Source organism: Pipistrellus hanaki (assembly GCF_964339955.1).
Source record: "Pipistrellus hanaki genome assembly, chromosome: 2".
Classification (NCBI taxonomy): domain Eukaryota; kingdom Metazoa; phylum Chordata; class Mammalia; order Chiroptera; family Vespertilionidae; genus Pipistrellus; species Pipistrellus hanaki.
Window position 1 is genome coordinate 195,547,024 of NC_140504.1, and position 23,280 is coordinate 195,570,303.

At 55.2% G+C, this 23,280-nt stretch overlaps 1 protein-coding gene across 3 annotated transcripts; it reads right to left on the bottom strand.

Moving 5' to 3' along the window:
• Positions 1 to 6,058: 6,058 nt before the first annotated feature.
• Positions 6,059 to 20,153, bottom strand: PGD (phosphogluconate dehydrogenase). 3 transcript variants are annotated; one of them, XM_084875341.1, is made up of 13 exons: positions 20,022 to 20,153; positions 19,317 to 19,392; positions 17,910 to 18,089; positions 15,830 to 15,895; positions 15,118 to 15,236; positions 13,753 to 13,822; positions 11,284 to 11,418; positions 10,333 to 10,522; positions 8,216 to 8,346; positions 7,901 to 8,034; positions 7,011 to 7,110; positions 6,797 to 6,919; positions 6,059 to 6,547 (listed from the first exon to the last, which is right to left on the bottom strand). In XM_084875341.1, the coding sequence occupies exons 1-13, from the start codon at positions 20,027 to 20,029 to the stop codon at positions 6,428 to 6,430; spliced, it is 1,452 nt and encodes a 483-aa protein (XP_084731467.1). In that variant the 5' UTR covers positions 20,030 to 20,153; the 3' UTR covers positions 6,059 to 6,427. The 3 variants fall into 3 exon arrangements, with proteins under 3 accessions (XP_084731467.1, XP_084731468.1, XP_084731469.1); XM_084875342.1 differs by having other exon boundaries at positions 13,668 to 13,822; positions 20,022 to 20,103; XM_084875343.1 differs by lacking the exons at positions 13,753 to 13,822; positions 15,118 to 15,236; positions 15,830 to 15,895; ... (1 more) ...; positions 19,317 to 19,392; positions 20,022 to 20,153 and adding an exon at positions 12,354 to 12,453.
• Positions 20,154 to 23,280: the final 3,127 nt, after the last annotated feature.

The window sequence follows — 23,280 nt, forward strand, 5'->3', positions numbered from 1 at the left end:
CTGGGGGAATCCCCCTCTCCAGGGTCCTCAGTGCCACGGTGTGGGGGGGACACACACAGACCTCTGGCAGGACTTCCCTCATCCGTGCCCCTGCCTCAGCAGGCCCACTCTGCCCTCCCGTGGCCACCCTGCTCCCTCATCCTGAGCTGGGAGGACAGCAGGGGGCTGGGAGGACCGCGGGGGGCTGGGAGGACAGCGGGGGGCTGGGAGGACCGCGGGGGGCTGGGAGGACAGCGGGGGGCTGGGAGGACCGCGGGGGGCTGGGAGGACAGCGGGGGGCTGGGAGGACAGCGGGGGGCTGGGAGGACAGCGGGGGGCTGGGAGGGGTGCAGTGAGGAGCGGGAGGAGCCCCTGCCCTGGGGCCAGGCCTTGGGTCACAGCCAGCGTCTTTCACCAGCTTTGTGACCCTGAGCAAGTCACTGACCTCTCCAGGCCTCCCTCCCCTCCTCCTGAGAGTGGGGTCACAGTGCCAACCTCAGCGCGGCTGTGAGGTTGAAATTGCTCACAGCCGGGACCGGTTTGGCTCAGTGGATAGACCGTCGGCCTGCAGACTGAAGGGTTCTGGGTTCGGTTCCGGTCGAGGGCATGTGTCTTGGTTGCGGGCACATCCCCAGTGGGGGGTGTGCAGGAGGCAGCTGGTTGATGTTTCTCTCTCATCGACGTTTCTAACTCTCTGTCCCTCTCAATTCCTCTCTGTGTAAAATCAATAAAATATATTAAAAAAAAGAAAAAAGAAAAAGAAAAAAGAAATTGCTCACATAAGTGCTCAGCAAATATAACAACCTCTACCGGCCGTGTCTGCGCTTTGTGCCTTGCGTGTGATCTCGTTGTCAAGCAGTTGCTCTCCAGGGCAAAAGAGCAGCATTCCAGCGGCTCCGGGGGAGGAAGTGTCCAGGCACTTCAGACTGAAGAAGGCCCAGGGCTGAGCCATCACATGGAGGGAAGGACTGGATTCGGTTGGAAGTCTGTCCTCTTCTTGGATGAAGAGAGTTCTGCCTGCCGGCCACCAGGTGTCAGCACCGAACCGCGCCATGAACCGGGCTCTGGTGAACCACCTGGCTTTGGAAGGCGCTCACGCTGGACCTCAGCTGCCTTCAAAGGAAGGTACCCTCACCCCCTTTTATATATGAGGGAGCCGGGCAGCCGGCGAAAGGCCTTGGCTGGAGGTAAAGCTGCCAGGAAGCAGCAGAGCCCAAATCTGATTATGAGCAGTCTGGCTGGAGCCTCTGCTCTCACCATGAATAAGACAAAGGCACTGCGGCTTCCTGAATCCTTTTGGCTCATTAAAGAGGGACCACCACTCATTTCCCCTGACGTTGCTCTGCAAAAACGCCGCTTCCCTGATCGATTTCCACGAGTTGTTCACTGTGCTTTGTAAGCTCGTGAAGTCAGAACTTCAGACGCTTCTCACCATCAGACAATGGCACCCAGCACAGTGTTTTGCTGGACACGTAGTAGGTGCACAATAAAGATGCCGATGAATTTGCACACATTGAGCACGGGACCCTGGCACCAGACTGCCAGGTTCAAATACCAATTCTCCAGGAGCTGCGTAACCTGGGACAAGTTGCTGAACACCCAGGTCTCCATCTGTACGTTGGGGATAATAATGACAGTACCTGTGTCAGAGGGTGTTGAATGAAATGAGTGAATTTAGCCGAGACCGGTTTGGTTCAATGAATAGAGCGTCGGCTTGGGGACCAAAGGGTCCCGGGTTCGATTTCGGTCAAGGGCATGTACCTTGGTTGCGGGCATATCCCCAGTAGGGGGTGTGCAAGAGGCAGCTGATCGATGACTCTCTCTCATCGATGTTTCTAACTATCTCTCTCCCTTCCTCTCTGTACAAAATCAATAAAATATATTTTTTAAAAAAAAGAAAAGTGCAAGACTAAGGAAGGAACTTTGAAAATCTGTTTTAAAAAAAAAATGAGTGAATTTAGAACAGTGCCTGGCATACACTTTGATAGGTACTACATTCCTTTTTAGAAATGTTTTTAATTGATCTTTTTAGAGAGAGAGAAAAAAATTGATGTGAGGACATCGATCAACTGCACCCACCTGACGGGATGAAGCCCACAATCTGGGCATGCGTCCTGACTGGGAACCAAACCAGCCAGCTTTGGTGCACAGGATGACACTCAACCAACAATAGTCTTTTTATTATTGATTTTTTAGAGAGGAAGGGAGAGGGAGAGAGTTAGAAACATCAATGAGAGAGAAACATCAATCAGCTGCCTCCTGCACAACCCAGGTTGTGGGCTTCATCCCCAGTCAGGGGTATTGTGCCCGCAACCAAGGTACATGCCCTTGACCGGATCAGAATCGAACCTAGAACCCTTGAGTCCGCAGGCCAACGCTCTATCCACTGAGCCACACCGGTCAAGGCCACTATAGTCTTTTTTTATTTTTATTTTTTTATTTTATTGATTTTGTACAGAGAGGAAGGGAGAGAGATAGTTAGAAACATCGATGAGAGTCATCGATCAGCTGCCTCTTGCACATCCCCTACTGGGGATATGCCCGCAACCAAGGTACATGCCCTTGACCGGAATCGAACCCGGGACCCTTCAGTCCCCAATCAGACGCTCTATCCATTGAGCCAAACCAGTTTTGGTGCACTATAGTCCTATGTATGCTGCTTATACCGTCTGAGATCCTCAGTGGGGTCAAGGTCCCCAACCTCCCCATGGAGCCAATTGTCCTTTCCAAGGGAAGCGGATGTGGCAGGTTTAAAAAACAAACCAACCTAAAACAGCATCTCCGATCCACTTCTCCTCTAGAACCTTACCAGCCCCGGAGAGGAAGTCCAGCCCTCCTCCCCTTGAACCTGGGGCGTCTCCCCTGACGTAATGCGGCTGAAGCACCGCTGTGACCTCCCTGCCTGGGTCTTAAAGGGCAATGTGTCCCCTTTGTCGCTGGAACACGCCCCTTCGGAGCTCTGAACCTCCGAGCTAGTCTGCTGAGCCTGAGGCCACACGCACAGCGAGGCTGACAGCCCTGAGCTCCCGCCAACAGCCAGCAGGTGCCACCAGGTGAAGACAGACACAACATGTCACATACTATTCACACGTGTGCGCCACTTAGCGATGGGGATACATTCTGAGAAATGTGTTGTCAGGCGACCTCACTGCTATGCGAACATCACAGAGGCCCTTACACAAACCTGGTGGCCCAGCCCCCACAGGGCATGTGGGGTACCACGGACGTGTGCGCCATCTGTCATCCACCCAGATGTCGCCGTTACGCATGTGACTGTGTACACGTCCTGTCTCTGTCCCTCCTGAAAGGACGGCTCCACGTCTGCGAGCCCTGACTGGCTGAGATCAGCTGCGGTTCCCGGTGCGGGCACACCCAGGCTGGGTGCGGGCACACCCCCAGGCTGCGGGCTCGATCCCGTGTTCAGCATGTGGGAGGAAGTCAGTGATTCTCTTAGCATTATGTTTCTCTCTCTCCCTTCCTCTCTAAAATCATTTTTTAAAAGTGTATTTTAAAAAAGCTGATCATTTCCTGAAAAGAACTGTCTCCCAGGTCAGCCCCCCGCCCTGCATCCCTGAGAGATCGGGGTCAGACAGATACCGGCGGCTGAAGCACGGAAGCTGCTGCCGTCTCGGCCTCTGTGGCTCCAACACCCCCAGGGATGCCGCCCTGAGTGCAGCTGCGAGAAAAACCAGACCAAGCTGAGCCCATCACTTAAATGTCATCCTCCAAAATGTTCATCACGAGATATGATGGCATAAAAAATGTTACAATGAGCCCTACTACAATAGTTTGGCTCAGTGGATAGAGCGTGAGTCTGCAGACTCGGGGGTTCCAGGTTCGATTCCGGTCAAGGGCATGTACCTTGGTTGCGGGCACATCCCCAGTAGGGGGTGTGCAAGAGGCAGCTGGTGGATGTTTCTCTCTCATCAAGATTCCTAACTCTCTCTCCCTCTCTGTAAAAAACCAATAAAATATATTTATTTATTTATTATTTATTTTTTTATTTTTTTTTTGTTTTTAATAAGTTTTTATTTTTCATATTATTACAAATGTTCCTTCCCCCCCCGCCCCCACCATTGCTCTCCTCCACCAGGTTCCCACCCCACCCTCTGCCCTTTCCCCTCTCCCCATTGTCCTCATCCATAGGTGCACAGCTTATGTTCAGTCTCTTCCCACGCCCCCCTCTCCCCTTTTCCCCAAGAATCGTCAGTTCACTCCCCTTCCTTACCTCTGATTCTATTATATTCAACAGTTAATATTGTTCATCAGATTTTTTTAATTTCCTTGGTTTTTAGATTCACTTGTTGATAATTACGTATTTGTTGTTCATAATTTTTATCTTTGTTTACTTTCTCTTCTGAAAGAACCCCCTTCAGCAATTCATATAATTCTGGTTTGGTGGTGATGAACTCCTTTAGCTTTTTTTTATTAGTGAAGCTCTTTATCTGGCCTTCGATTCTGAGTGATAGCTTCGCTGGGTAGCTTATTTTTGGCTGTAGGTTCTTGCTATTCATCACCTTGAATATTTCTTGCCATTCCCTTCTGGCCTGCATGGTTTCTGTTGAGAAGTCAGCTGACAATCGTATAGGTGCTCCTTTATAAGTTACTACCTTCTTTGCTCTTGCTTCTTTTAATATTCTCTCTTTATCTTTTGCTCTTGGAATTTTAATAATGATGTGTCTCGGTGTGGTCCTCTTTGGATTCCTTTTGTTTGGAGTTCTGTGCGCTTCCTGGACTTGTAAGTCAAATTCTTTCACCAGGTGGGGGAAGTTTTCTGTCACTATTTCTTTCAGTATGTTTTCGATATCTTGCTCTCTCTCATCTTCTGGAACCCCCATAATTCTGATGTTGGTTCGCTTGAAGTTGTCCCAGAGGTTTCTTACATTATCTTCAATTTTCTGGATTCTCTTGCCTTCTAGCTTCTGTGGAGGAGTGTCTTCTGGCTCTTTATGTTCCAAATCTTTGACTTGATTCTTGCGATCTTCCCTTCTGTTTTTAGGACTCTGTAGAATATTTTTTATTTCAGACAATGTATTCTTTATTTCTTGTTGATCCCTTATCATTTCTTGTTGACTCCTTATTAATTCTAGTTGATCTCTTTTCATATCCTCATAGGCCTTATCCATCTTTTCTAGGAAATTCTTGAAAAACCTTATAAGCGTAGATTTGAACTCTATATCCAGACGCTTTTTGTCCTCCATTTCTCTCGTTTGTGATCTATTTTCTTGTCGCATTTCGCAGTTACAGACGGGACGGGGTTTCAGGGTGGAGCCTGCAGCTTTGGCTTCCGTCAGCCCCGCCCTCTGCGGGTCCTTCAGTGCTCGCTGCCGGCGCCTCTGAGAGAAAGGTGCCCTCGATTTTCGCCTGCTGCCAAACAGTCTATGCTCTCCCCCAATGAGCCCGGTATTGGGGTTCAGTTCAGTTGGAAGTGGAGTTGGAGGTGGCGTTCAGAGCAGTCTGGAGCCCCAGTCTCCTTCCCGTCAGGGCAATCCCGCGGCACAGCCGGCCGTCCCTTCTCTGGGGGCAGTGAGTGCGCCTCCGGGACCTCCTTTCTCCGCTACCCCGGGTACCGCCTTACAGCCCAGCTCCCTATGGCTGAGCCTGAGTCCCCGGGGTCTGGCCCAGAACTGGGGTTCAGAGCAGTCAGGGGCCCAGCACAGTCGGAGTTTTCTCTCCTTCCCGCTTGGGAACGCCCGCCAGGCACTCGGCCTCCCTCCTCTCCGGCTCCGTCCTCTCCGCGCGCGCCGCGTGTCTCCGTACCTTAGGCTTTTACAGCTCCTCCGTGCTTCCTTCTGGTTTTCTCCTTGCTTCTTGTTGTAGGATTTCCAGTCAGTCGACTTTCCTGTAGTTCTGGGTAATGTCCATTTTATATTTTAGTTGTATTTTATTAAAATTGTTGTGTGCGGCTGCGGCTAGTTGCCTACCCGAGCAGCCATCTTGGATTCCTCCTCCCAATAAAATATATTTAAAACAAAAACAAACAACAACAACAAAAAACAAAGAGGAGACAAAGTTAGAAGAAAACAAACTGGATTCAAACATCAGGCAGTGGCCCCAGACCTTACTGTACGGCACAGAGTTAGAGAAAGAAGAGCTTTATTAAGGGGGGAAGGGAGCTCAGCTGCATGATACAAAGGTCCCAGCAGGCCCCACAGGCCCCTTCCCTTCTGTGACCTGGCAGGGCACACTCCGGCCTCGCGTGGACCATGTGGACAGTGACGGCATCAAGGGGCTGGCTCCTCCGGCCGAGCACGTGACAACCCGTCAGCCCAGAGGGCAGGGGCAGGGGCAGGGGCAGGGGCACGGCTGTTCCCACAGAACTACCCACAGGGAGCGGGGCTGGCTTTCAGGAGCCTCGTACGATACTTTATTTTAAAAGATCGGAGCGGAAGCAGTGTTGAGGCGAATGGAATGTGCCTGACTGGGGAGTCGGGTGGTAAGGGACTGGTTAGGCGTTGTATGAAGATGAGGACACGCTGCCGCCGTGGCCGGTCCAGTTGGTGTGGATAAACTTCCCCGGGCTGGCTAGGAGTTCGTAGGTGTGAGCCCCGAAGTAATCCCGCTGAGCCTGGAACGAGAAGCGAGGCTGGTTAGGACCACACGCAGCCCCGGCCCGCAGGTCCCGGCCCCAGGCCCCGGCCCCCAGGCCCGGCCTGCAGGCCCCAACCCCCAGGCCCCGGCCCCCAGGTCCCAATCCCCAGGCCCGGCCCCCAGGCCCGGCCTGCAGGCCCCGACCCCCAGGCCCCGGCCCCCAGGTCCCAATCCCCAGGCCCGGCCCCCAGGCCCGGCCGGCGGTGCTGCCCTCCCCCAGCCTCACCTGGATCAGGTTGGCCGGCAGCATGTCGTGCCTGTAGCCGTCGTAGAAGGACAGCGCGGTGGTGAAGCAGGGCAGGGGGATGCCCGCCTGGACCCCCGTGCTGATGGCCCGCCGCCAGGAGTCCTGCACGGGAGACACAGCGCCCAGGGACAGGTCACTGACGCCCAGAGCAAAGCCCCCGAACGGAACGCCCGCGCCGCCGCCCGTGGCCCACCTGGCAGCTCTCCACGGCTGACTGGAAGAAGTCGTCCAGCAGCAGGTTCTGGAGTCCCGGGTGCCGGTCAAACGCCTCTTTTATCTTTCCCAGGAAGACGCTGAAATAATCGAGAGATGGAGTCAATGAATCTTTTTTTTTTCTTCCTTTTCCCCTTAAGTGTTTGATTCCGCAAAGTTCAGAGAACAAACAGATAATCCCATTATCCTGATGTTCTCTGAGTGAAGAAAATCACTTTTAATTTCCGATGACCTGAAATCCCAGTGCCAGGCCTGCAGGCAGGAGGAGGAACGGCCATCGAGGTCCGAGTCTGAACCGCGCAGCCGAGGGCCCGGCAGAGCGGGGAGGGAAGCTGGGGGCGGACACACACCCTGCAGGGGTGCGAAGGGGCATTTCTCAGCCGGAGAGCTGGCTGTCAGCTCCATGAAAACAGAGCAAAGTCCCAGGAGGAAGGCCAGAGGGCAGGACGGTGCTCACAGAACTATTTTAAAAAACGTAGTGTAGCCTGGCTGGCGTGGCTCAGCGGTTGAGCATCAACCTATGAACCAGGAGGTCACGGTTTGATTCCTGTCAAGGGCAAATGCCTAGGTTGTGGGCTCGATTCCCAGTAGGGGGCCTGCAGGAGGCAGCCAATCAATGATTCTCATCATCGATGTTTCTCTCTCTCTCCCTCTCCCTTCCTCTCTGAAATCAATAAAAACATATAACATATATAAGAAAAGGCATCGTGTGGACAACCTAGTTAGAACTGCGGTCCAGGAAAAGTGACGTGACCATCTACACTGGTCTTGTGGCCAGTGCCCCGAGGGGACAAAGTGCCGGTTTCATGGACGCCGTTCACAGCCAGACCTCCCTTCTCCGCCGGCGGCCCGGGTCCCACCCCCACGGACCTGCGGATGATGCAGCCGCCCCTCCACATCAGGGCGATGGCGCCGTAGTTGAGGGTCCAGCCGAATTCGGTGGCCGCCTGTCTCAGCAGCATGAAGCCTTGAGCGTAAGAGATGATCTTGGAGGCATAGAGGGCCTAGAGGACACGGAGATCAGAGTTGCAATTAGCAAAGCAGCCTCCTGCTGGCCTTCCCCAGAGCAGCGCAGGCCCCAGGACCAGCTGGACTGAGCCCACCTCCACCCCGTGGCCTCAGTGAGTCTCCTCTCCCACACCCGCCTCCCGAGGGACAAACAGCCACTGCCAGGGACAGGCCCACCTTCCGAATGTCCTCCAGAAACGACTCCTTATCCCCGCTGAACTCGGTCTTCTGAGGGCCCTTGAGCTTTTTGCTGGCCTGAACCCGCTCGTCCTTCAGGGAGGACAGGCACCGGGCAAAGACTGCTTCTCCTGCGGGGGGAGGGCACAGGGTCTGACCACGCCCGCCCCACCCGAGGACACAGGACCCAGAGGGGGAGCAAGAGTTTCAACTGTAAAGAGCCGGAAGCCTCAACCTGAGGCCACACCATATCAGCTGGATCAGAAAGAACTCTTACTAAAAGCTCCCAACAGTCCATTTCTTCAAAACCTCCAACTGGATCTTCCAACAAAAATACAGGTTTTCAACCACCAAGACCAACATGGAATTCAAAGGGGTGCTTTCAGGAGGAAAAAAGAGGTAAAACCATTATTATTCAAAATTACTGAGAATTGGTCCATGAGTAGAATTTCAATTTCAGTGGCATGGACTTATTGATTTCAGAGAGAGGGAGAAGGAGAGAGAGAAATATCAGTGATGAGAGAGAATCACTGATTGGCTGCCTCATACACACCCCACACTGGGGATCAAGCCCACAACTCAGGCATGTGCCCTGACCAGGAATCGAACTGTGACCTCCTGGTTCATAGTCAATGCTCTACCACTGAGCCACACCGGTCGGGGCAAGGACTTTAATTTTTAAATGCTCACCAAAGACTATTTTGAAGTACTAACTAACATCAATTTGAAACAACTACGACTTTAAGAAGTAATTCTCAGACTCACCCTTCAAAAAACTCCGTTTTTTAATTCCTACACAGGCAGACCTCAGACCCCAGACCACCGCAACGCGGCGAGCATTGCAATCAAGTGAGGCGGAATCTTTTTGCTGGGGGAGGGTTCTGCCGTCCATTTGTGAAAATGCAACCTCTGCCCGGGCCAGTGTTGCGGTTGTTTGCAGTGTTGTCCCGTGCACCAAAGGTTGCAGGTTCGATTCTCGGTCAGGGCATATATTTGAGTTGTGGTTAGGGCGCATATAGCAAGCAACCAATGGATGTTTCTCTCTCTCCCTTCCTTTCTCTCTAAGGTCAATGAGCATATCCTCAGATGAGGATTAAAAAAACACATCTGAAGTGCAGTAAAAGGAGGTATGCCTGTAGTTTGGTGTATCCATGGTAACCACCAACGTTTCACAATGCTACTTCATTGGCCTGAGAAACGTTTCAACATAGCATTTTAGTATTAAGACATTGAGAAGCTTCCAACATCAGCCCTTCTAAAAACAACTTGCTCAACGGACAACTTATGTACAGTGAGCGGAAGGAGTCCGCGCCACTGCCCTGCAGTGCACGATGAGCTGGCGCTTGTGGGCGGAAGGAAGCTTTGTAAGAGCTGGCACAAGAAGGCGAGTGTGGCGACACCTGCAGGGAGCCCAGGGCTGGCGGAGGACCGGGCCCCCTCAGGGATGGGCCCCGCCTGCCTTCAACTGCAGGAGGTGCAGTCTCTACAGCGGAGGGTTCCTTCTGAGACCGAACACTCATACGTTTGAGTCAGCCATCACTGAACAGCTCCCAGCTCCTGCCCTCTGAGTGTTCCCGCCTCTGGTGTCACTCAGAGGAGCTAAAAGCAGCCAACTTCCTCTTCCTTTTTTAATACATTTCATTGTTTTTACAGAGGAAGGGAGAGGGACAGAGAGTTAGAAACATCATTCAGCCGCCTCCTGCACACCCCCTACGGGGGACCAAGCTCGCAACCAAGGTGCATGCCCTTGACCAGAATCAAATCCCGGGACCTTCAGTCCACGGGCCGACGCTCTACCCACTGAGCCAAACCTGTTAGGGCTCCTCTTCCTTCTATGCAGAGCGGAGCCAAGCAACCTGCATTCCTCCTTAACCGAGGGTCTAACCACCACACGGTGCGTGGTAACCAAGTGGGAAAAGCCGGGGAATCAAGAGGAAGGTGGCGAGCAGGGAGGAAAGACAGCCGGTCCGCCAGGTGTCTGTGCCCGTCCCTCCTCAGAAGCCTTCCTGATCGCCCCATCCAGACCGGCCTTCATTCACACGCCAGATGCTGGCACCGAGGCCCCCAGGGCCATCGCGTTACCAGGTGAGACGAGGGCCCGGCGAAGGCGCACGTACCGATGAGGGTGACGGGCACGCCGTACTCCAGCGCCGAGATGGCGGTCCACTTCCCCGTGCCCTTCTGCCCCGCGCTGTCCCGGATCTTGGGCAGCAGGTGAGTGCCGTCGCTGTCTCGGAACTTGAGGATGTCGGCTGTGATTTCAATCAGGAAGGAGTCCAGCTCTGTCTTATTCCACTTCTCAAACGCCTGGTGCAAGACGTGAGAGAAAAGATCAGACGGGAGGCTCCCTGGCGGGTCATGCTTTCCCTCGGGCAGTACTGGCCGAGGCCCTCCACCTGCTCACAGGCTCCGGCTTGGCTGGTGCGGCCCCACGCCTGCGCTCCCACTGAGGCGGGCGCTGACCTGTGATGCCACGTTCTGCTCACCCGGTCCTCCCCTCGGAGCGAGTGCTCCCTCCTCTCACTCCGGTGTCTGTACTGTCACCTCAGAAGCCTTCCCTGGCTGCCGCTGAGGCCTGCCTCTCCTTGTCACACGCTCAGAGCTAGTCTACCGGTCCGTGGCTAACCGTGCTGCCTGCCTGCCAGCTGCAGAGGGCAGGACCCGTGTGGTTCTCTCACTGTCACACCCCAGCACTCAGCTCAGCGCCTGGCGTACAGAGAACTCAGCACATATCCTGAAGGAACACTCTAACTAATATGTAAGCCAATATGTAAGTATGAAAAGAAGAGCACTGTTTCTATGGAAACTAAGTTACATTGTTTTGGAAAGAATAATAAGGCCAAGTCTGTGAAACAAGGTAAGTGAGGGCGACACAAATTTAAAAATTAGATGTACCTCCCACCTGGGACAGCGGGAGGATCAGGGAGACGGGCATGAAACGGCAGAGCTTCTGGCTCAGGGAGAACACCTTGTTTTATAGCCCTTAACCCAGGCTGCCCTTCAATCAGTCCAGCCAGGACCGGCGAGGAGCACGAGCACACTGGCTGCCGGCGGAGTGGCGCACGCACCTCTGCCATCTCGCTGTGCTCCATGCCCAGGACGTCCTTCATCAGGTGGTAGGCCTCGCAGATCAGCTGCATGTCCCCGTACTCGATTCCGTTGTGCACCATCTTCACGAAGTGGCCCGCTCCCTCATCTCCCACCTGCGGGGCCAAGCACCAGCCGTCAGAGGCAGAGGACAGACCAGAAAAGCCCACATCCAGCTCTTCACAAACCTCCCTCCCCTCACAGAGAACAAGTGGGAGCAAATATTCATGGCAGCCTACGTCATAAAAGGCTAATATGCAAAGCGACTGAACAGCGGAAAGACTGGCCGCTATGATACACACTGACCACCAGGGGGAGCACCAATGTCAGTCGGACACCCCCTGAGGGCTCCCAGACTGTGAGGGTGCAGGCCGGACTGAGGGACCCCTCCCCCGCAGTGCACGCATTTTGTGCACCGGGCCTCTAGTTTAAAATAAGAAGCAGTATATAACCACTCAATGCAAGCTTCAATCCAGTCCAATGCTAATGTAGACTGATTCCAAATTCATTCCTCTAAAGAGTTTTCAAAATCCCCAAATTCACTGAAAGCACCTCGAGCTCTTTAGCCTGCCTTTCTGTTCTTTCTCAATGTCATGAAAAGCAACCCCCGGCCCCCAGTCCTCCTTCCCCTGAGGTGACCACTCTCCTAACAGCTGGAGGCTACAACTTGGCCATGGAATCACGTCCTTTTAAAAAACACGTGCATGCACTGTAGCTGTTCTAACGGCTGAGAGGCGAAAACCACCATAGATCCCAGGTCTGGCCCTCGGCCTATAAGCACAGGCGTGTGCTCCTGCCGGGGTCTCACAGCTGACAAGACAGGTTTTATAACAAAGCTGGGAAGAGGTGTAACATCACAACCCGTCTATGGATTTACAATGAGAACTTCAACTATGGTCCCCGTGGTCACCAGTGACAGTCCCATCCACACTGTCCCTGCAGACAAGCTACTGGGAAGCCCCATCACCGGGAACTGCTTAGTGGGCAAGGAACCAGACGGAGGGAGGGTCAGGGTCAAACGCTGAACGGCTTACTCTGCCGTCGCACGCACCCATCGCCACACCGGGCGGCCTGCCCCGGGCCCAGGCGCCTGGGTGACCGAGCAGCCTCCGCTTGGAGGACTTCCGCGTCTGGTTCCACTGCTGGCCACCCCCTCTCATTTGGACACTTTGTGGCCGTGAAGCAACATGGCTGATAACACCTTGCTTCACCCCATCCTTCCTGTAACTTCAAAAGAGAAGGGCAGTCCCTGCCCGGTGTGCACACCCGCCGCCAACACCCTGAGGCTGAGCCACGGAGTGAAGATCCGTGAGGGCAGGTGCTGCTTTTTGTTCCTGATCTTCTGTGTCCCATGCAGTTACTGTCACTGCACTTGTATTGTGGGCCAAGGAACGAAAGCTCCTTCCCAATCCTTCGCACTAAGGAGAAAACGAGTCAACACTCCAAATCGCAGCCCTGGCTCTCCCGCTCCTACGCAGAACGCGGTTACGTCCAATGCGCGCTGGCTACTCTGTGAGGACCAGTTCCGTGCCTGGCTGAGGTCACCGGCACGGCCGGCCCGGGGGTCAGACTTCCCTCCTTCCTCACCGGCCTCAGACTCGTTCCGCCTCTACCCTCAGGCACATGCAATAACCTATGCAGGGCCAGCGGGATCAGTGGTTGCGTGTCGACCTAGGAGCCAAGTGGTCACCAGTTCGATTCCTGATCAAGGCACATGCCCGGGTTGAGGACTCAATCCCCAGTGGGGAGAGCAGGAGGCAGCCGACTGATGATGTTTCTCTCTCGTCGATGTTTCTGTCTCTCTCTATCCCTCTCCCTTCTTCTCTCTAAAAGTCAATAAAAGCATTTTCTAAATAAAAAATGTAATATAATAAAATAGCTCACATGGTGCTGATATAAAATGAAAGGGAAGGGATGAGGAGCTAGAGACCTTGAGACCATCCAGGCCAGGCCGTGATTGACGGGGGAGGAGGCGGAGCCTGGTGCGGACAGGGAGCTGGCGCTGATGGAGCCAGAGCCACAGCTGGGGTCTCCGGCCTCCTGTTTCCTCATGACACGCAGGAAGGGACACAGAGCGCAGCCGGAGGGGAGGGGGTGCACCCTTGGGGTGGAAGGCCGGCTGCTGCACAACGCAGAACACCCACAGGGCGAGCCCGCCTCTGATTTTGACACCCTTCCTCAGCCATGACGAAACATGGCTAAGAAATCTCCTTCCCCCCTTTCTTCCTGCCCTTTCTAAGGAACCGTCTCTGGGTGACTTGGGGGGGGAGGGGGGGGTGCTGCTGGTATTATAGCCTCAGGTTATGAACGGCCCTAAACCAGTGGAGAGGGATGTCAGATACAAGGTCACGTGCAGCAGACATGCCTTCAGGCATCGGCCGTGCCAGCGGCTCAGGACCGGGCTTCCCCCGCAAAGCCAGCCGCCGGGACCCCGGCGCCCCCGCACTTGCCCAATCACAGCAGGGCTCTCCGGTTCCCACTTTGGCGGCGATGCCCTGGAAGATGGTCTTGATGTGGGGCCTGTGGAGAGAGAGCGGGTCAGCAGCTGGGGGGGGGCTGAGGCCCACATTAAACACTCGAGGTGCGCCCCCCCCCCCCCCGGGCGGTGGGAGCCCCCGAGAAAGGAACCGAGTGGCCAGCGCTCCAGGTAACCGGTTGGAGCTGCAGCCACAGGGGCTGCCCGGAGACCCTGTGAGGGTCAGGGGCACAGGGACCCCGCGGTGTTCCCAGGAGCCTGTCACCCTTCGTCCAGGAAAAGCGGGGCTCCTCGCGCCTCCCAGTCACCATTCCGACGCATTTCCCACCGTCCCGCTCACCAGCGGCCGGCAAAGGGTTTGGTAAAGACACAAGGTGACAGGCGAGGACATTAACACCCGGGGTGAGAGGAGAAGGCAGTGACACTGGACCGCGGGCCTCACTGATGGCTCCCCGTTGGAGGTAAAAGCGCCCCCTCTGCCCCCGCCAGCGTGAGGGTGAGCCTGCGCCGGGCCTCTGCTGTCAGGTGTCCTGTGTGCTGTCCTGTCTGCACCCCGATGGCCGCTGAGCCCAGAGAAGGGCGTTCAAGCTTCTGAGAAGCAGGAAGCCTCCGCGTCTAGATCTCACACAGAGAACCTGCGACTTCCTGAGCCGATTGGAACTTACAGCCCATCTTCCCCGGAAAGCCTTCCCCTTAGTGCCCGGCACAGCTCTGGGGTCTCTGGACACAAACTAAGGCACATTCCGGTCTAAGGCACGTAGAATTGGTTACCGCACCGCTTCACCGGCTGCGCTCTCCTGCTCGCGCCCCCACCCCATGTCTTAATCTCCCTTCTCTTCCGTCCCGAGACCCCCACTTCGTGGCCGCCCCTACCTCTCCTACCCAGCACAGTGAACAGCGTAAAACCTGTTTTTTCCAAGTCAGAGAAAACACTCCCACTCCATTCCCAGGGACAAGAGAGGCCCCGGCAGATTTTTCCATCCCTCGCTATTATTAAATCAAGTTATTTTAGGAGCGCCCATCAGTTAAGGAGGCAGATCAGACCCTAAATCCATACAGTGCACAGGAATTCCACCTAGCGGCTTCCTTAAAGCCTCTGGCCCTTTAAGGCTACTTAGAACCTCACGGTCAGTCTTGGCGGGAATAACGGGGAGAAAAGGGCAAAGGAGGAATGTGCACACGTTTTGTCAAAGCAACAGAATGTGTACACAAGCAACTGGCAGCATCTCCCAGCGCCGAGCGCGGTCCCCAGAGGGCCAGGGCTCCGCAGCCCCACGTCCAGCCCCCTGTTCGGAAAGCGGCCGGCGGCCGGGCACTCACCAGGCGGCCGGGCACTCACCAGGCGGCTTTGTTCCCTCCGGGCATGAGTGAGGGGCCGTGCCGGGCGCCGTCCTCTCCGCCACTGACGCCGCTCCCCACAAACAGGATCCCCTTGGCCTTGAGCTGTTGGCATCGCCTCTAGATGAGAGAAAAACAACTTCTTACGCTTCCTTAGAGTGAGGTTCTCCCAAGGAGGGAGAGGAGGGTGACAGGTAAGGAGACCCAGCATCTGACGTGAAATGACACCCCGATCCGAGCATCACCTGGTCGTCAGAGAAAGGCGACCCCCTCGGTTTGGGAATCAAAAGAAAACCCAAGGAAGGGGACAGCTACCCTCTCCCCAAAGGGGGAACCAAGCCCGACACGCTCACCGTCCTGGGAAATCCTGGCAGGATCAGACCGGTCAAGCGCTGGTTTAGGGCAAGCAGGACCGGGGCTGGGCGGACTGCCCCTGCACGGCATCGGCGCTGGTCCTCGCCCTCGCTCCGTGCAAACCGTCACGTGCAGGAGGGGGAGGGGGACGCTAACCGTGAACCCTGACCGGCTGCTTCTGAGCAGCAGCATCGAGTGGCACGTGTGGCCGAGGAGAGCCTCTGCCACCAAGCACGTCTGAGCAGAAACATGCTGACGATGCACAGAGCCGGCACCCGGTGGACAGCCGCCCGCGGGGGCAGTGCTGGCACCTTTCCCAGAAGGCCCCGGGCCTGGGCGGCTGCACTGAGGGTACTTACCGTGGTGTCCCTGTATTCGGAGTTCCCCCCGTCGATGATGATGTCACCAGGGTCCAACAGCGGGACCTGTAACCAGGCGCCAGCGTTAGGGGGACCACAGACAGGAAGACAAAAGCAGCAGGGCACCTTAGCCAACTCAAACCCGCCAGGATGTACCCCAATTCCCAGCCTGAAAGTATGACTATTTACTCTCAATAACGCTCCTCTGGCTAGAGCCTGGTAAAAGCTGAGGGCTAGCCTAGCCGATTTGGCTCAGTGGATAGAGCCTGTGGACTGAAGGGTCCCCGGTTCGATTCAGGTCAAGGGCACATGCCCAGGTTGTGGCCTCAATCCCCAGTGGGGGGTGAGCAGGAGACAGCAGATTGATGATTCTCTCTCATCACTGATGTTTCTAACTCTCCCTCTCCCTTCCTCTCTGAAATCAATAAAAATATATTAAAAGAGAGAAGAAAAAAAAAGCAGAGGGCAAGCAAACCTGCCAGAATTCCCTTGGCTTCCTCAGGGCTGTAACTGCAGAACTGGTTTTCAGTATCTGAATGAATTCTTCCACCAGTTTCCCTTCATCCGGGAGTTTTGAGGGAAAAGCAGGCCCTGCAGGGCACTGGCAGTGAGGCTGTCTCCGTTTATTGTGGGAGGAAAATCCCCGATAGTACAGGGTGCTCTTTTCCCAGAGGGGGGCTGAAGGAAGGGGCCCTGGGGGGTCCCACAAACAGCTGAGACAGGGCTGCGAGCAAGAGCTGCTGGTGCCCCGTCAGCTCCTCTGCCACCGGCTCCAGGAGGCAGTGGCCGTCCGTCCTTCGGGGGGACCAGCCAGCATGACACAGACGGTGATGACCACCCACAGGAATGCCCACTTCCCAGCCCTGGGGGCGGGTGGAGGAAGCCCCCATGAGGCATCAGGTTAAGGAACCAGGCGTATCTGACACCCACACCCACCTCCTCGGGGGAGGACCAGGGACCAGAGCCAGAGCTGAGGCCTGCCTCCCGCCCCATCAGGCAGATGCAATCTGTTTTCCTCCAAAAAGGATACACTTTCTAGAGCCAACCGTTTGCTACAAAAATAAGAACCAAGGTGCAGTTCCTAGGACCCCAGGGGGTCTCCTGTCACTTATATTAAATCATACAACAACTTAGAAACATAAAATCTAGTTCTAAATGTGGACACTAGGGCTTCTTGGTGAATAGCACTAAACATTCATAATACACAATCAAAACTAAGTGTTTTTGAATATCAAAGACAGAGCCCAGCGCCATCACCACAGCCCGCACTGCACACCGCCACTTGGGTCAGACGGACCGCTTCCACTCCACATCATTACGGTGGTCCCATAAAACGATGACGGAGTGGAAAACTCCTGGTGATGTCGTAGCCGTCCCGACTCATACACAACTCGTTACTCACGTGTTTGTGCTGAAGCTGGTGTAAACAGGTGTGGGCTGCGGCCGTATAAAAGTAGTACAGCACATGCAATTATGTGTACAGTACATATTTGATAATGATGAGTGACTATGTTACTGGTATGTATACTTATTGCACCACACTATCATTATTTTATAGTTTACTCTTTCTACTTATTAAAATGTTTGCTGTAAAAAGAGTATGCTGTTACACCAGCAGCCTCAGACCCCTCCTGTCTTTGGATGGCAGCCTGGTCTCTTGTGCTTGGTTTAACCTCGTGCCGTTTGGTGTGGTAACGTGCTCTCCAGGCCTGGATCTCGGAGCACAAGGCTGGCTCCCAGCACTGCCGTGTGGTGGACTGCCCAGCTCGGTCTGTGGAAGCGCACTGTCATGTTTGCACAAGGATGCGACTGCCTAACATCGCATTTCTCAGAACGTGCCCCTGCGTTAAGCGGCTCCTGGCTGCATGGCTTCCACTCTTGTCGATGAGTTTTATCCACTGTCTCTCGTCCTCAGAATTTTACATACTTAGTGCCAATCAAGCTAACCAACACAGAGACGTTTAAGCAATCATTTGTCAGAACTGAGCAGCTCGTAGTCAGAACCTGAACGGGGGTGGGGGTGGGGATCTCTAAGTAAAACGTGAAGCCGCTAAAGGAGAGAGTGAGAGGCTGGCCTCACCAGTTTCTCGATGAAGTCGTCCACGGCCAGGCCGGCCTTCACCAGCAGCAGGACCCGCCGCGGCTTCTTCAGCTTGGACACCATCTCCTCCAGGGAGTGCGCGCCGATCACCTTGGTTCCCTTCGCCTCTTTGGCCAGGAAGTCATCCACCTTGGAGACCGTCCTGTTAAACGCACACACCTGAGGGCACAAAAGGCTGATGAGGAGACCGAGGGCGGGCAAGGCCTGTGTTCAGAGCGGGGACCAGGTGACCCCGAAATCTCTCTTCAGCCCGCGGCTCTGGGGAGCTGAGGCCCCGCCTTGCCTTTCCTCGCCCAAGTTCATCTCAGTGGATGGAACGGCAGAGACCTGAATACGGGTGTGGCAAAAGTAGGTTTACAGTTCTTCCTATGGAAAGTAATACGGTAATTAACAAAATAATAACACAAGAACACACTGTGTTTGGTGCACTCACAGCTGTAAACCTACTTTTGCCACACCCTGTACAAGTAAAAGTCAACCACTCGTGGCATCTCAGGCTAGAGTCTAGCTCCGTGGTCGGCAAACTGTGGCTCTTGAGCCATATGCAGCTCTTTGGCCCCTTGAGTGTGGCTCTTCCACAAAATACCAACAGCCTGAGCAAGGCTATTTTGAAGAAGTGACGTTAGAAGAAGTATAAGTTTAAAAAATTTGGCTCTCTTGCTGAAACCGGTTTGGCTCATTGGTAGAGCGTCGGTCTGAGGACTGAAAGGTCCCGGGTTAGATTCCGGTCAGGGGCATGTAGTACATTGGTTGTGGGCACATCCCCGGTAGGGGGTGTGCAAGAGGCAGCTGGTGGATGTTTCTCTCTTATCGACATTTCTAGCTCTCTATCTCTCTCCCTTCCTCTCTGTAAAAAATCAATAAAATATATATTTTTTTAAAAATTGGCTCTCAAAAGAAATTTCAATCATTGTACTGTTGATATTTGGCTCTGTTGACTAATGAGTTTGCCGACCACTGGTCTAGCTGGTTAGAATGCAAATCTAAGAGCGAGCTGGTTCCAGACTTCCAGACGGACAGTTTTGGTCACTGATAATCCTGTGTCTAAGTCCGTTTAATATTTGCACCTGAACTTTTCACTATCCCGACCTCCTTAGGTGCCAAAGTTAGAGCTCTGCACAGCCAGCAGGGTTTCTCCTCCCTGAGACACTGGCAGGATTATCCGGGTTGCAAACCTTACAGAACTGACGGAATCATTGCGCAGGACGCTTCTTCCTCAGGGACTAGGAACTGGCCCTCCCACACCCCCATGGAAAGCGGTGCCCCGTCAGCCACAGAGCGGACAGGAGGAGAGACAGGCACCGACTTCCAGGGGGCCTTTGCCATCGGCAGGTCCCCAGGGCTCAGGCTAATGCACACCCAGAACCTACAGGAGGAGTGGCTTACCACAAAGCCGTGGTCGTTCATGTTCAGAATGAGGTTCTGGCCCATGACGGCCAGTCCGATCAGTGCAATGTCCGCTCTGAAAGGCCAGGGGAAGGAACGAGAAAAACGTGTCAGCTCCACTCAACCCACTCCGACTCCGGGACCCCGAGATCTCAGCTCCGCTGTCCCCCAAGGAACTCCCTTTTGCACTTTAGAACCCGGCGCGCAACCGGCCAGGAAGCCAGGCCACCACGCCCACTCGGCTCGGCGGGGGGCCTCGGTCCCCGGAGATCGCCCAACGGGAGATCCCCAAAGGGGCACGGAGGAGGGTGCCAGCACGTGAGCCCGTCAGTCTGTAAGGCCGCCCAGGGCCCCGCCGCCCAGAGGGAAGAGCCCCGCGAGCAGAGCCGCGGGCCGCCAGCCCCTCGCTCCCTCCGGTCGGGCCCCGGGCCCCCTCGGCCATGCCTGCCCGCCTCCGCCCCCTCTTCCAGCATCGGGGACCCTCCCGCGCCCGCGCCATGCCCAGGAGCGGAGCGCCGGGTCCCAGGGAAAGGCTGCTGCGGGGCGGGCCCGGGAGTTCGGGGCCCCCGCCGGAGGGGCTGGGACCCCGGCGGCCTGGGCTCCGGGCGCCACGAGGCCGGCCTCAGGCGACCCCCGGGACGTCGGGGCGGCTCCGCCCGCCGAGCGGCTCCCGGCCCGCTCCCCGGCCCGCGGCCCGTCACTCACTGAGCCATGGCGGCGCGGGCCCGGCGGCGGAGAGGCGGGGAGAGCGGGGACGAGCGGCTCCGGCGACCGAGTGAGCTCCGCCGGGGCGGCCTCCCGAGGCCACGGCGCGGCTTCCGGAACTGGCCAATCGGAAGGAAGGGGCGGGGCTATTTAGACACGCCATTGGCCCTCGCAGGCGCCTGTTACACCACCTGAGGCGGCGGCCACGCCCACTCCCGGGCAGACTGGGAGAGCGCCGAGCGCGTCGATGGCGCCCTGGGTGCGCCCCGCAGGGCAGAGGGCTGGGTGTGTCCGCAGGGCGGGGGGCGGAAGGGGTGTCGGGGGCTGGGCGCGGGCCGGGGTGAGGGTGCGGGGACAGGGCAGGTGGAGGGGCTGCGCGGAGCCGCCCGCGGTAGACAACAGCAGAGCCTGCGTGCAGGATGGTGGGTCAGGTTGGGCCGCGCTTTCCAGTGTCCCAGGCACTTGGACGCCTGTTGCCCGGATGTCCATCGCTCCTTCCTCCCATCGCTCATGCTTCCTACCGCTCACCTCCGGGCAGGGACCGAGGTCTCACTAACTGGGCTTTTGAGCCAGTGACATGGGTGCCCGGAAAGGCTGGTCCTGCCCGCAGCCCCTTTTGCAGGTGCGCAGAGCCTGCGGGGACGTGCTCGGTGGGGGTGAGGGGCCAGGTCCCTGAACCAGAGGCCAGGGGAGGCGAGCCGCCAGCCCAGGGCATTGTGAAGACCACGTCCCGCAGGCCCTCTGACTAGTCCCCGGTGCCAGGCACCTTGACCCCAGCCCGGAACCTAAGGCCCCCAACTTCAGGCTTGGGAAGGAGGCTTGGCTCCACCAGTACTTTTCAGGGTTTTGTTTTTCTTTCTATCGCCTGACAGGTGCTTGCACAAGAGCGCTCAACGGATGTTTAATTGCAGAAGCCACACAGTTAGTTCAGGGCTGGTGAAGGGCCCAGTGGTGACTGACTGGAGTAACCCGTGCAGGTGGTGCTGTTTCCATCACACCAACGCACAGGCTGCTGTGTAATACAGGTTTTAACACGTACATGTTAGCAAATGTCACCACGATAGCAGTTTTGTCCTGTTGGAAGTCAGGGGGTTAAACACAGTAACAACATTTTTTAATACAATAATGGAATATTACTCTGAGATTTTACGATGATACCACAATCTACATTACCTTGTAAATATTTTACGTTCGATCTTCTTCACTGGAGATTCTTTACATAAGCTTGTTCCTTCCCTTGTGTTGCTTCCACATTTGCCTGTTTGGTACCAGCCACGCCTCACACTTCTTTTCTTTTTTATAACCCCTCCCCCCATGTCCTGATTTGGGATCTTGGACTGCCGTTGACTCACTGAACGGACAGTCAAGTGGGGCCAATGAGAGGGCTGAACTTCCTCCTGGAAGGGGGGCGGGGAGGGGGGGGAGCGGTCCCCTTATTTTGGGTCCTTTTCTTCATTCTGCTTGAATGAAGATTTTTACTGGATGCAGAAATGGAGAGCTGTGAGCATACCCAGAAATTATTTTTAAAGGTATATACAAGGCGCCTGGTTGCCCTGCGCGCTTCTCGGAGCGGGGAGAGGAGTGAACATAAGATGGTGAGCAGGTAAGAGCAGGTCAGCCAGGCAAACCAGCGAGAGGAGGCAGCTTCATCACTGCCCTGGTTCCTGGTCTTAAGCCCAGCTCTGCCACGACAGGTGCCAGTGCCCAGGCTCAGGTGAACCAGGCCGGCAGGAACCTAACTCTCCCAGACAGGCCCCAGCTCCAGTGTGCCAGGAAACGCGTCCAATGCGAACTCAAGTCTGGGACAAGCAGGCGACGCACACGTTAGCAGGCCCCTCGGGTGTCAGTAGGCCCATGGAGTGGTTCTGATTTGGGTGCCTATGTGCCACCTTTTAAAACAGTTCTCCAAGGGTGGTCTGGAACCCCTCTGAAGGTCCCAAAGTTGTTTCCAGTTTTCATTCATCTCTGCCTTTCTCCTTCCCGTTCCCTCACAAGTGCACAGGGTTCCCCAGAGACTCCGTGATCGGGAAGAGGTTAAATGTGGAGGCAGGTGTGGGAGCCCAGCCTACGTAAGCTGCGTGAAGCCGACATTCATTAGATTTGCAAAATTGTCAAAAATGCCACTGATCTCACTGAATTTCCCTTTGTTTTGGAAAACTTATTCAAAAGGGTATTGACCTGCAGAATGAAGGGTCCCAGGTTCAATTCTGGTCAAGGTCATTGTACCTCTCTCATCGATGTTTCTCTCTATTCCTTTCCCTTCCTCTCTGTTAAAAAATCAGTTTTGATTTTTTTAAATGGCAACTGTTGATAGGTATAACTTACATAAGCAAAAGCTCTTTGGGCCCGCAGCCATCTTTAAGTGTGTGCAGGGTCCTGAGCCCCACCCGGTGAGAGCGGCTGATCTAGGCCAGCGCTCGGGGTTAGAGCCGGGGAGGCGGCTCTGTGGGCCGAGGCTTGCTGAGTCACAGGCTGAGACACCAGAACCGCCCTCCGGGACGGATGAGGTGCTGGCCAAAGTCCCTCTCAATAAAACGTGGGGTCCAGCCCGCCTCGGCGCTAGGGCAGCTGGTTATCGGAGTGGGATCAGATGGCTTCGCAAATGATCCAGAACGGCTTTCCCGGAAGCTGCCTGGTGGACAGGGAAGGGAGTGGGCTTTGCTGTCGCACTGACAGCTGGCTCCAGCCTCATGTCTTTCTAGCTGTACGGTTTGGGGCAAGTTGTCGAATCTCAGAGTTTCCTGGTCTGTAAAACAGGAATGACAAACCTCACAGGGTAGCTCTGGGGTTCAAGGAAACAGAAACTTGCTTGGTACTTAGTACTCACATACTAGTTTCTGTCTTAAAAAAAAAAAAAAATATATATATATATATATATATATATATATATATATATATATATATATAATATTATATTATATTATTGACTTCAGAGATAGGGAGAGGGAGAGAGAAATATCAGTGATGAGAGAGAATTATTGATCGGCTGCTTCCTGCTCGGTCCCCACTGGGGATGGGGCCTGCAACCCGGCCATGTGCCCTGACCTTGTGGTTCATGGGTCAATGCTCAACTGCTGAGCCACACTGGCAGGACTGGTTTCTCTCTTTTTCTTGGAAAGGACTCAGAAAGGAGAGACGTAACTGTGGTGGAAATTAGGATTGAACCCAGCAATGGCTCCCAGACGTCCCTGTGGAACCCGGAGCGGGACGAGGACCCTGCAGCCTCCTGCCCAGCCTGAGTGGTTGCTATCATCCCCGC

Excerpts from the sequence above, each read along its gene's own strand:
- PGD (XM_084875341.1), bottom strand. Across the intron at positions 11,419-13,752 it reads GAGAGCCCTGCTGTGATTGG|GTGGGAGATGAGGGAGCGGG; the intron begins GCAAGTGCGGGG and ends TTGGCCCCGCAG. Across the intron at positions 8,035-8,215 it reads TTCTGGAGGACATTCGGAAG|GCCCTCTATGCCTCCAAGAT; the intron begins GTGGGCCTGTCC and ends CGTGTCCTCTAG.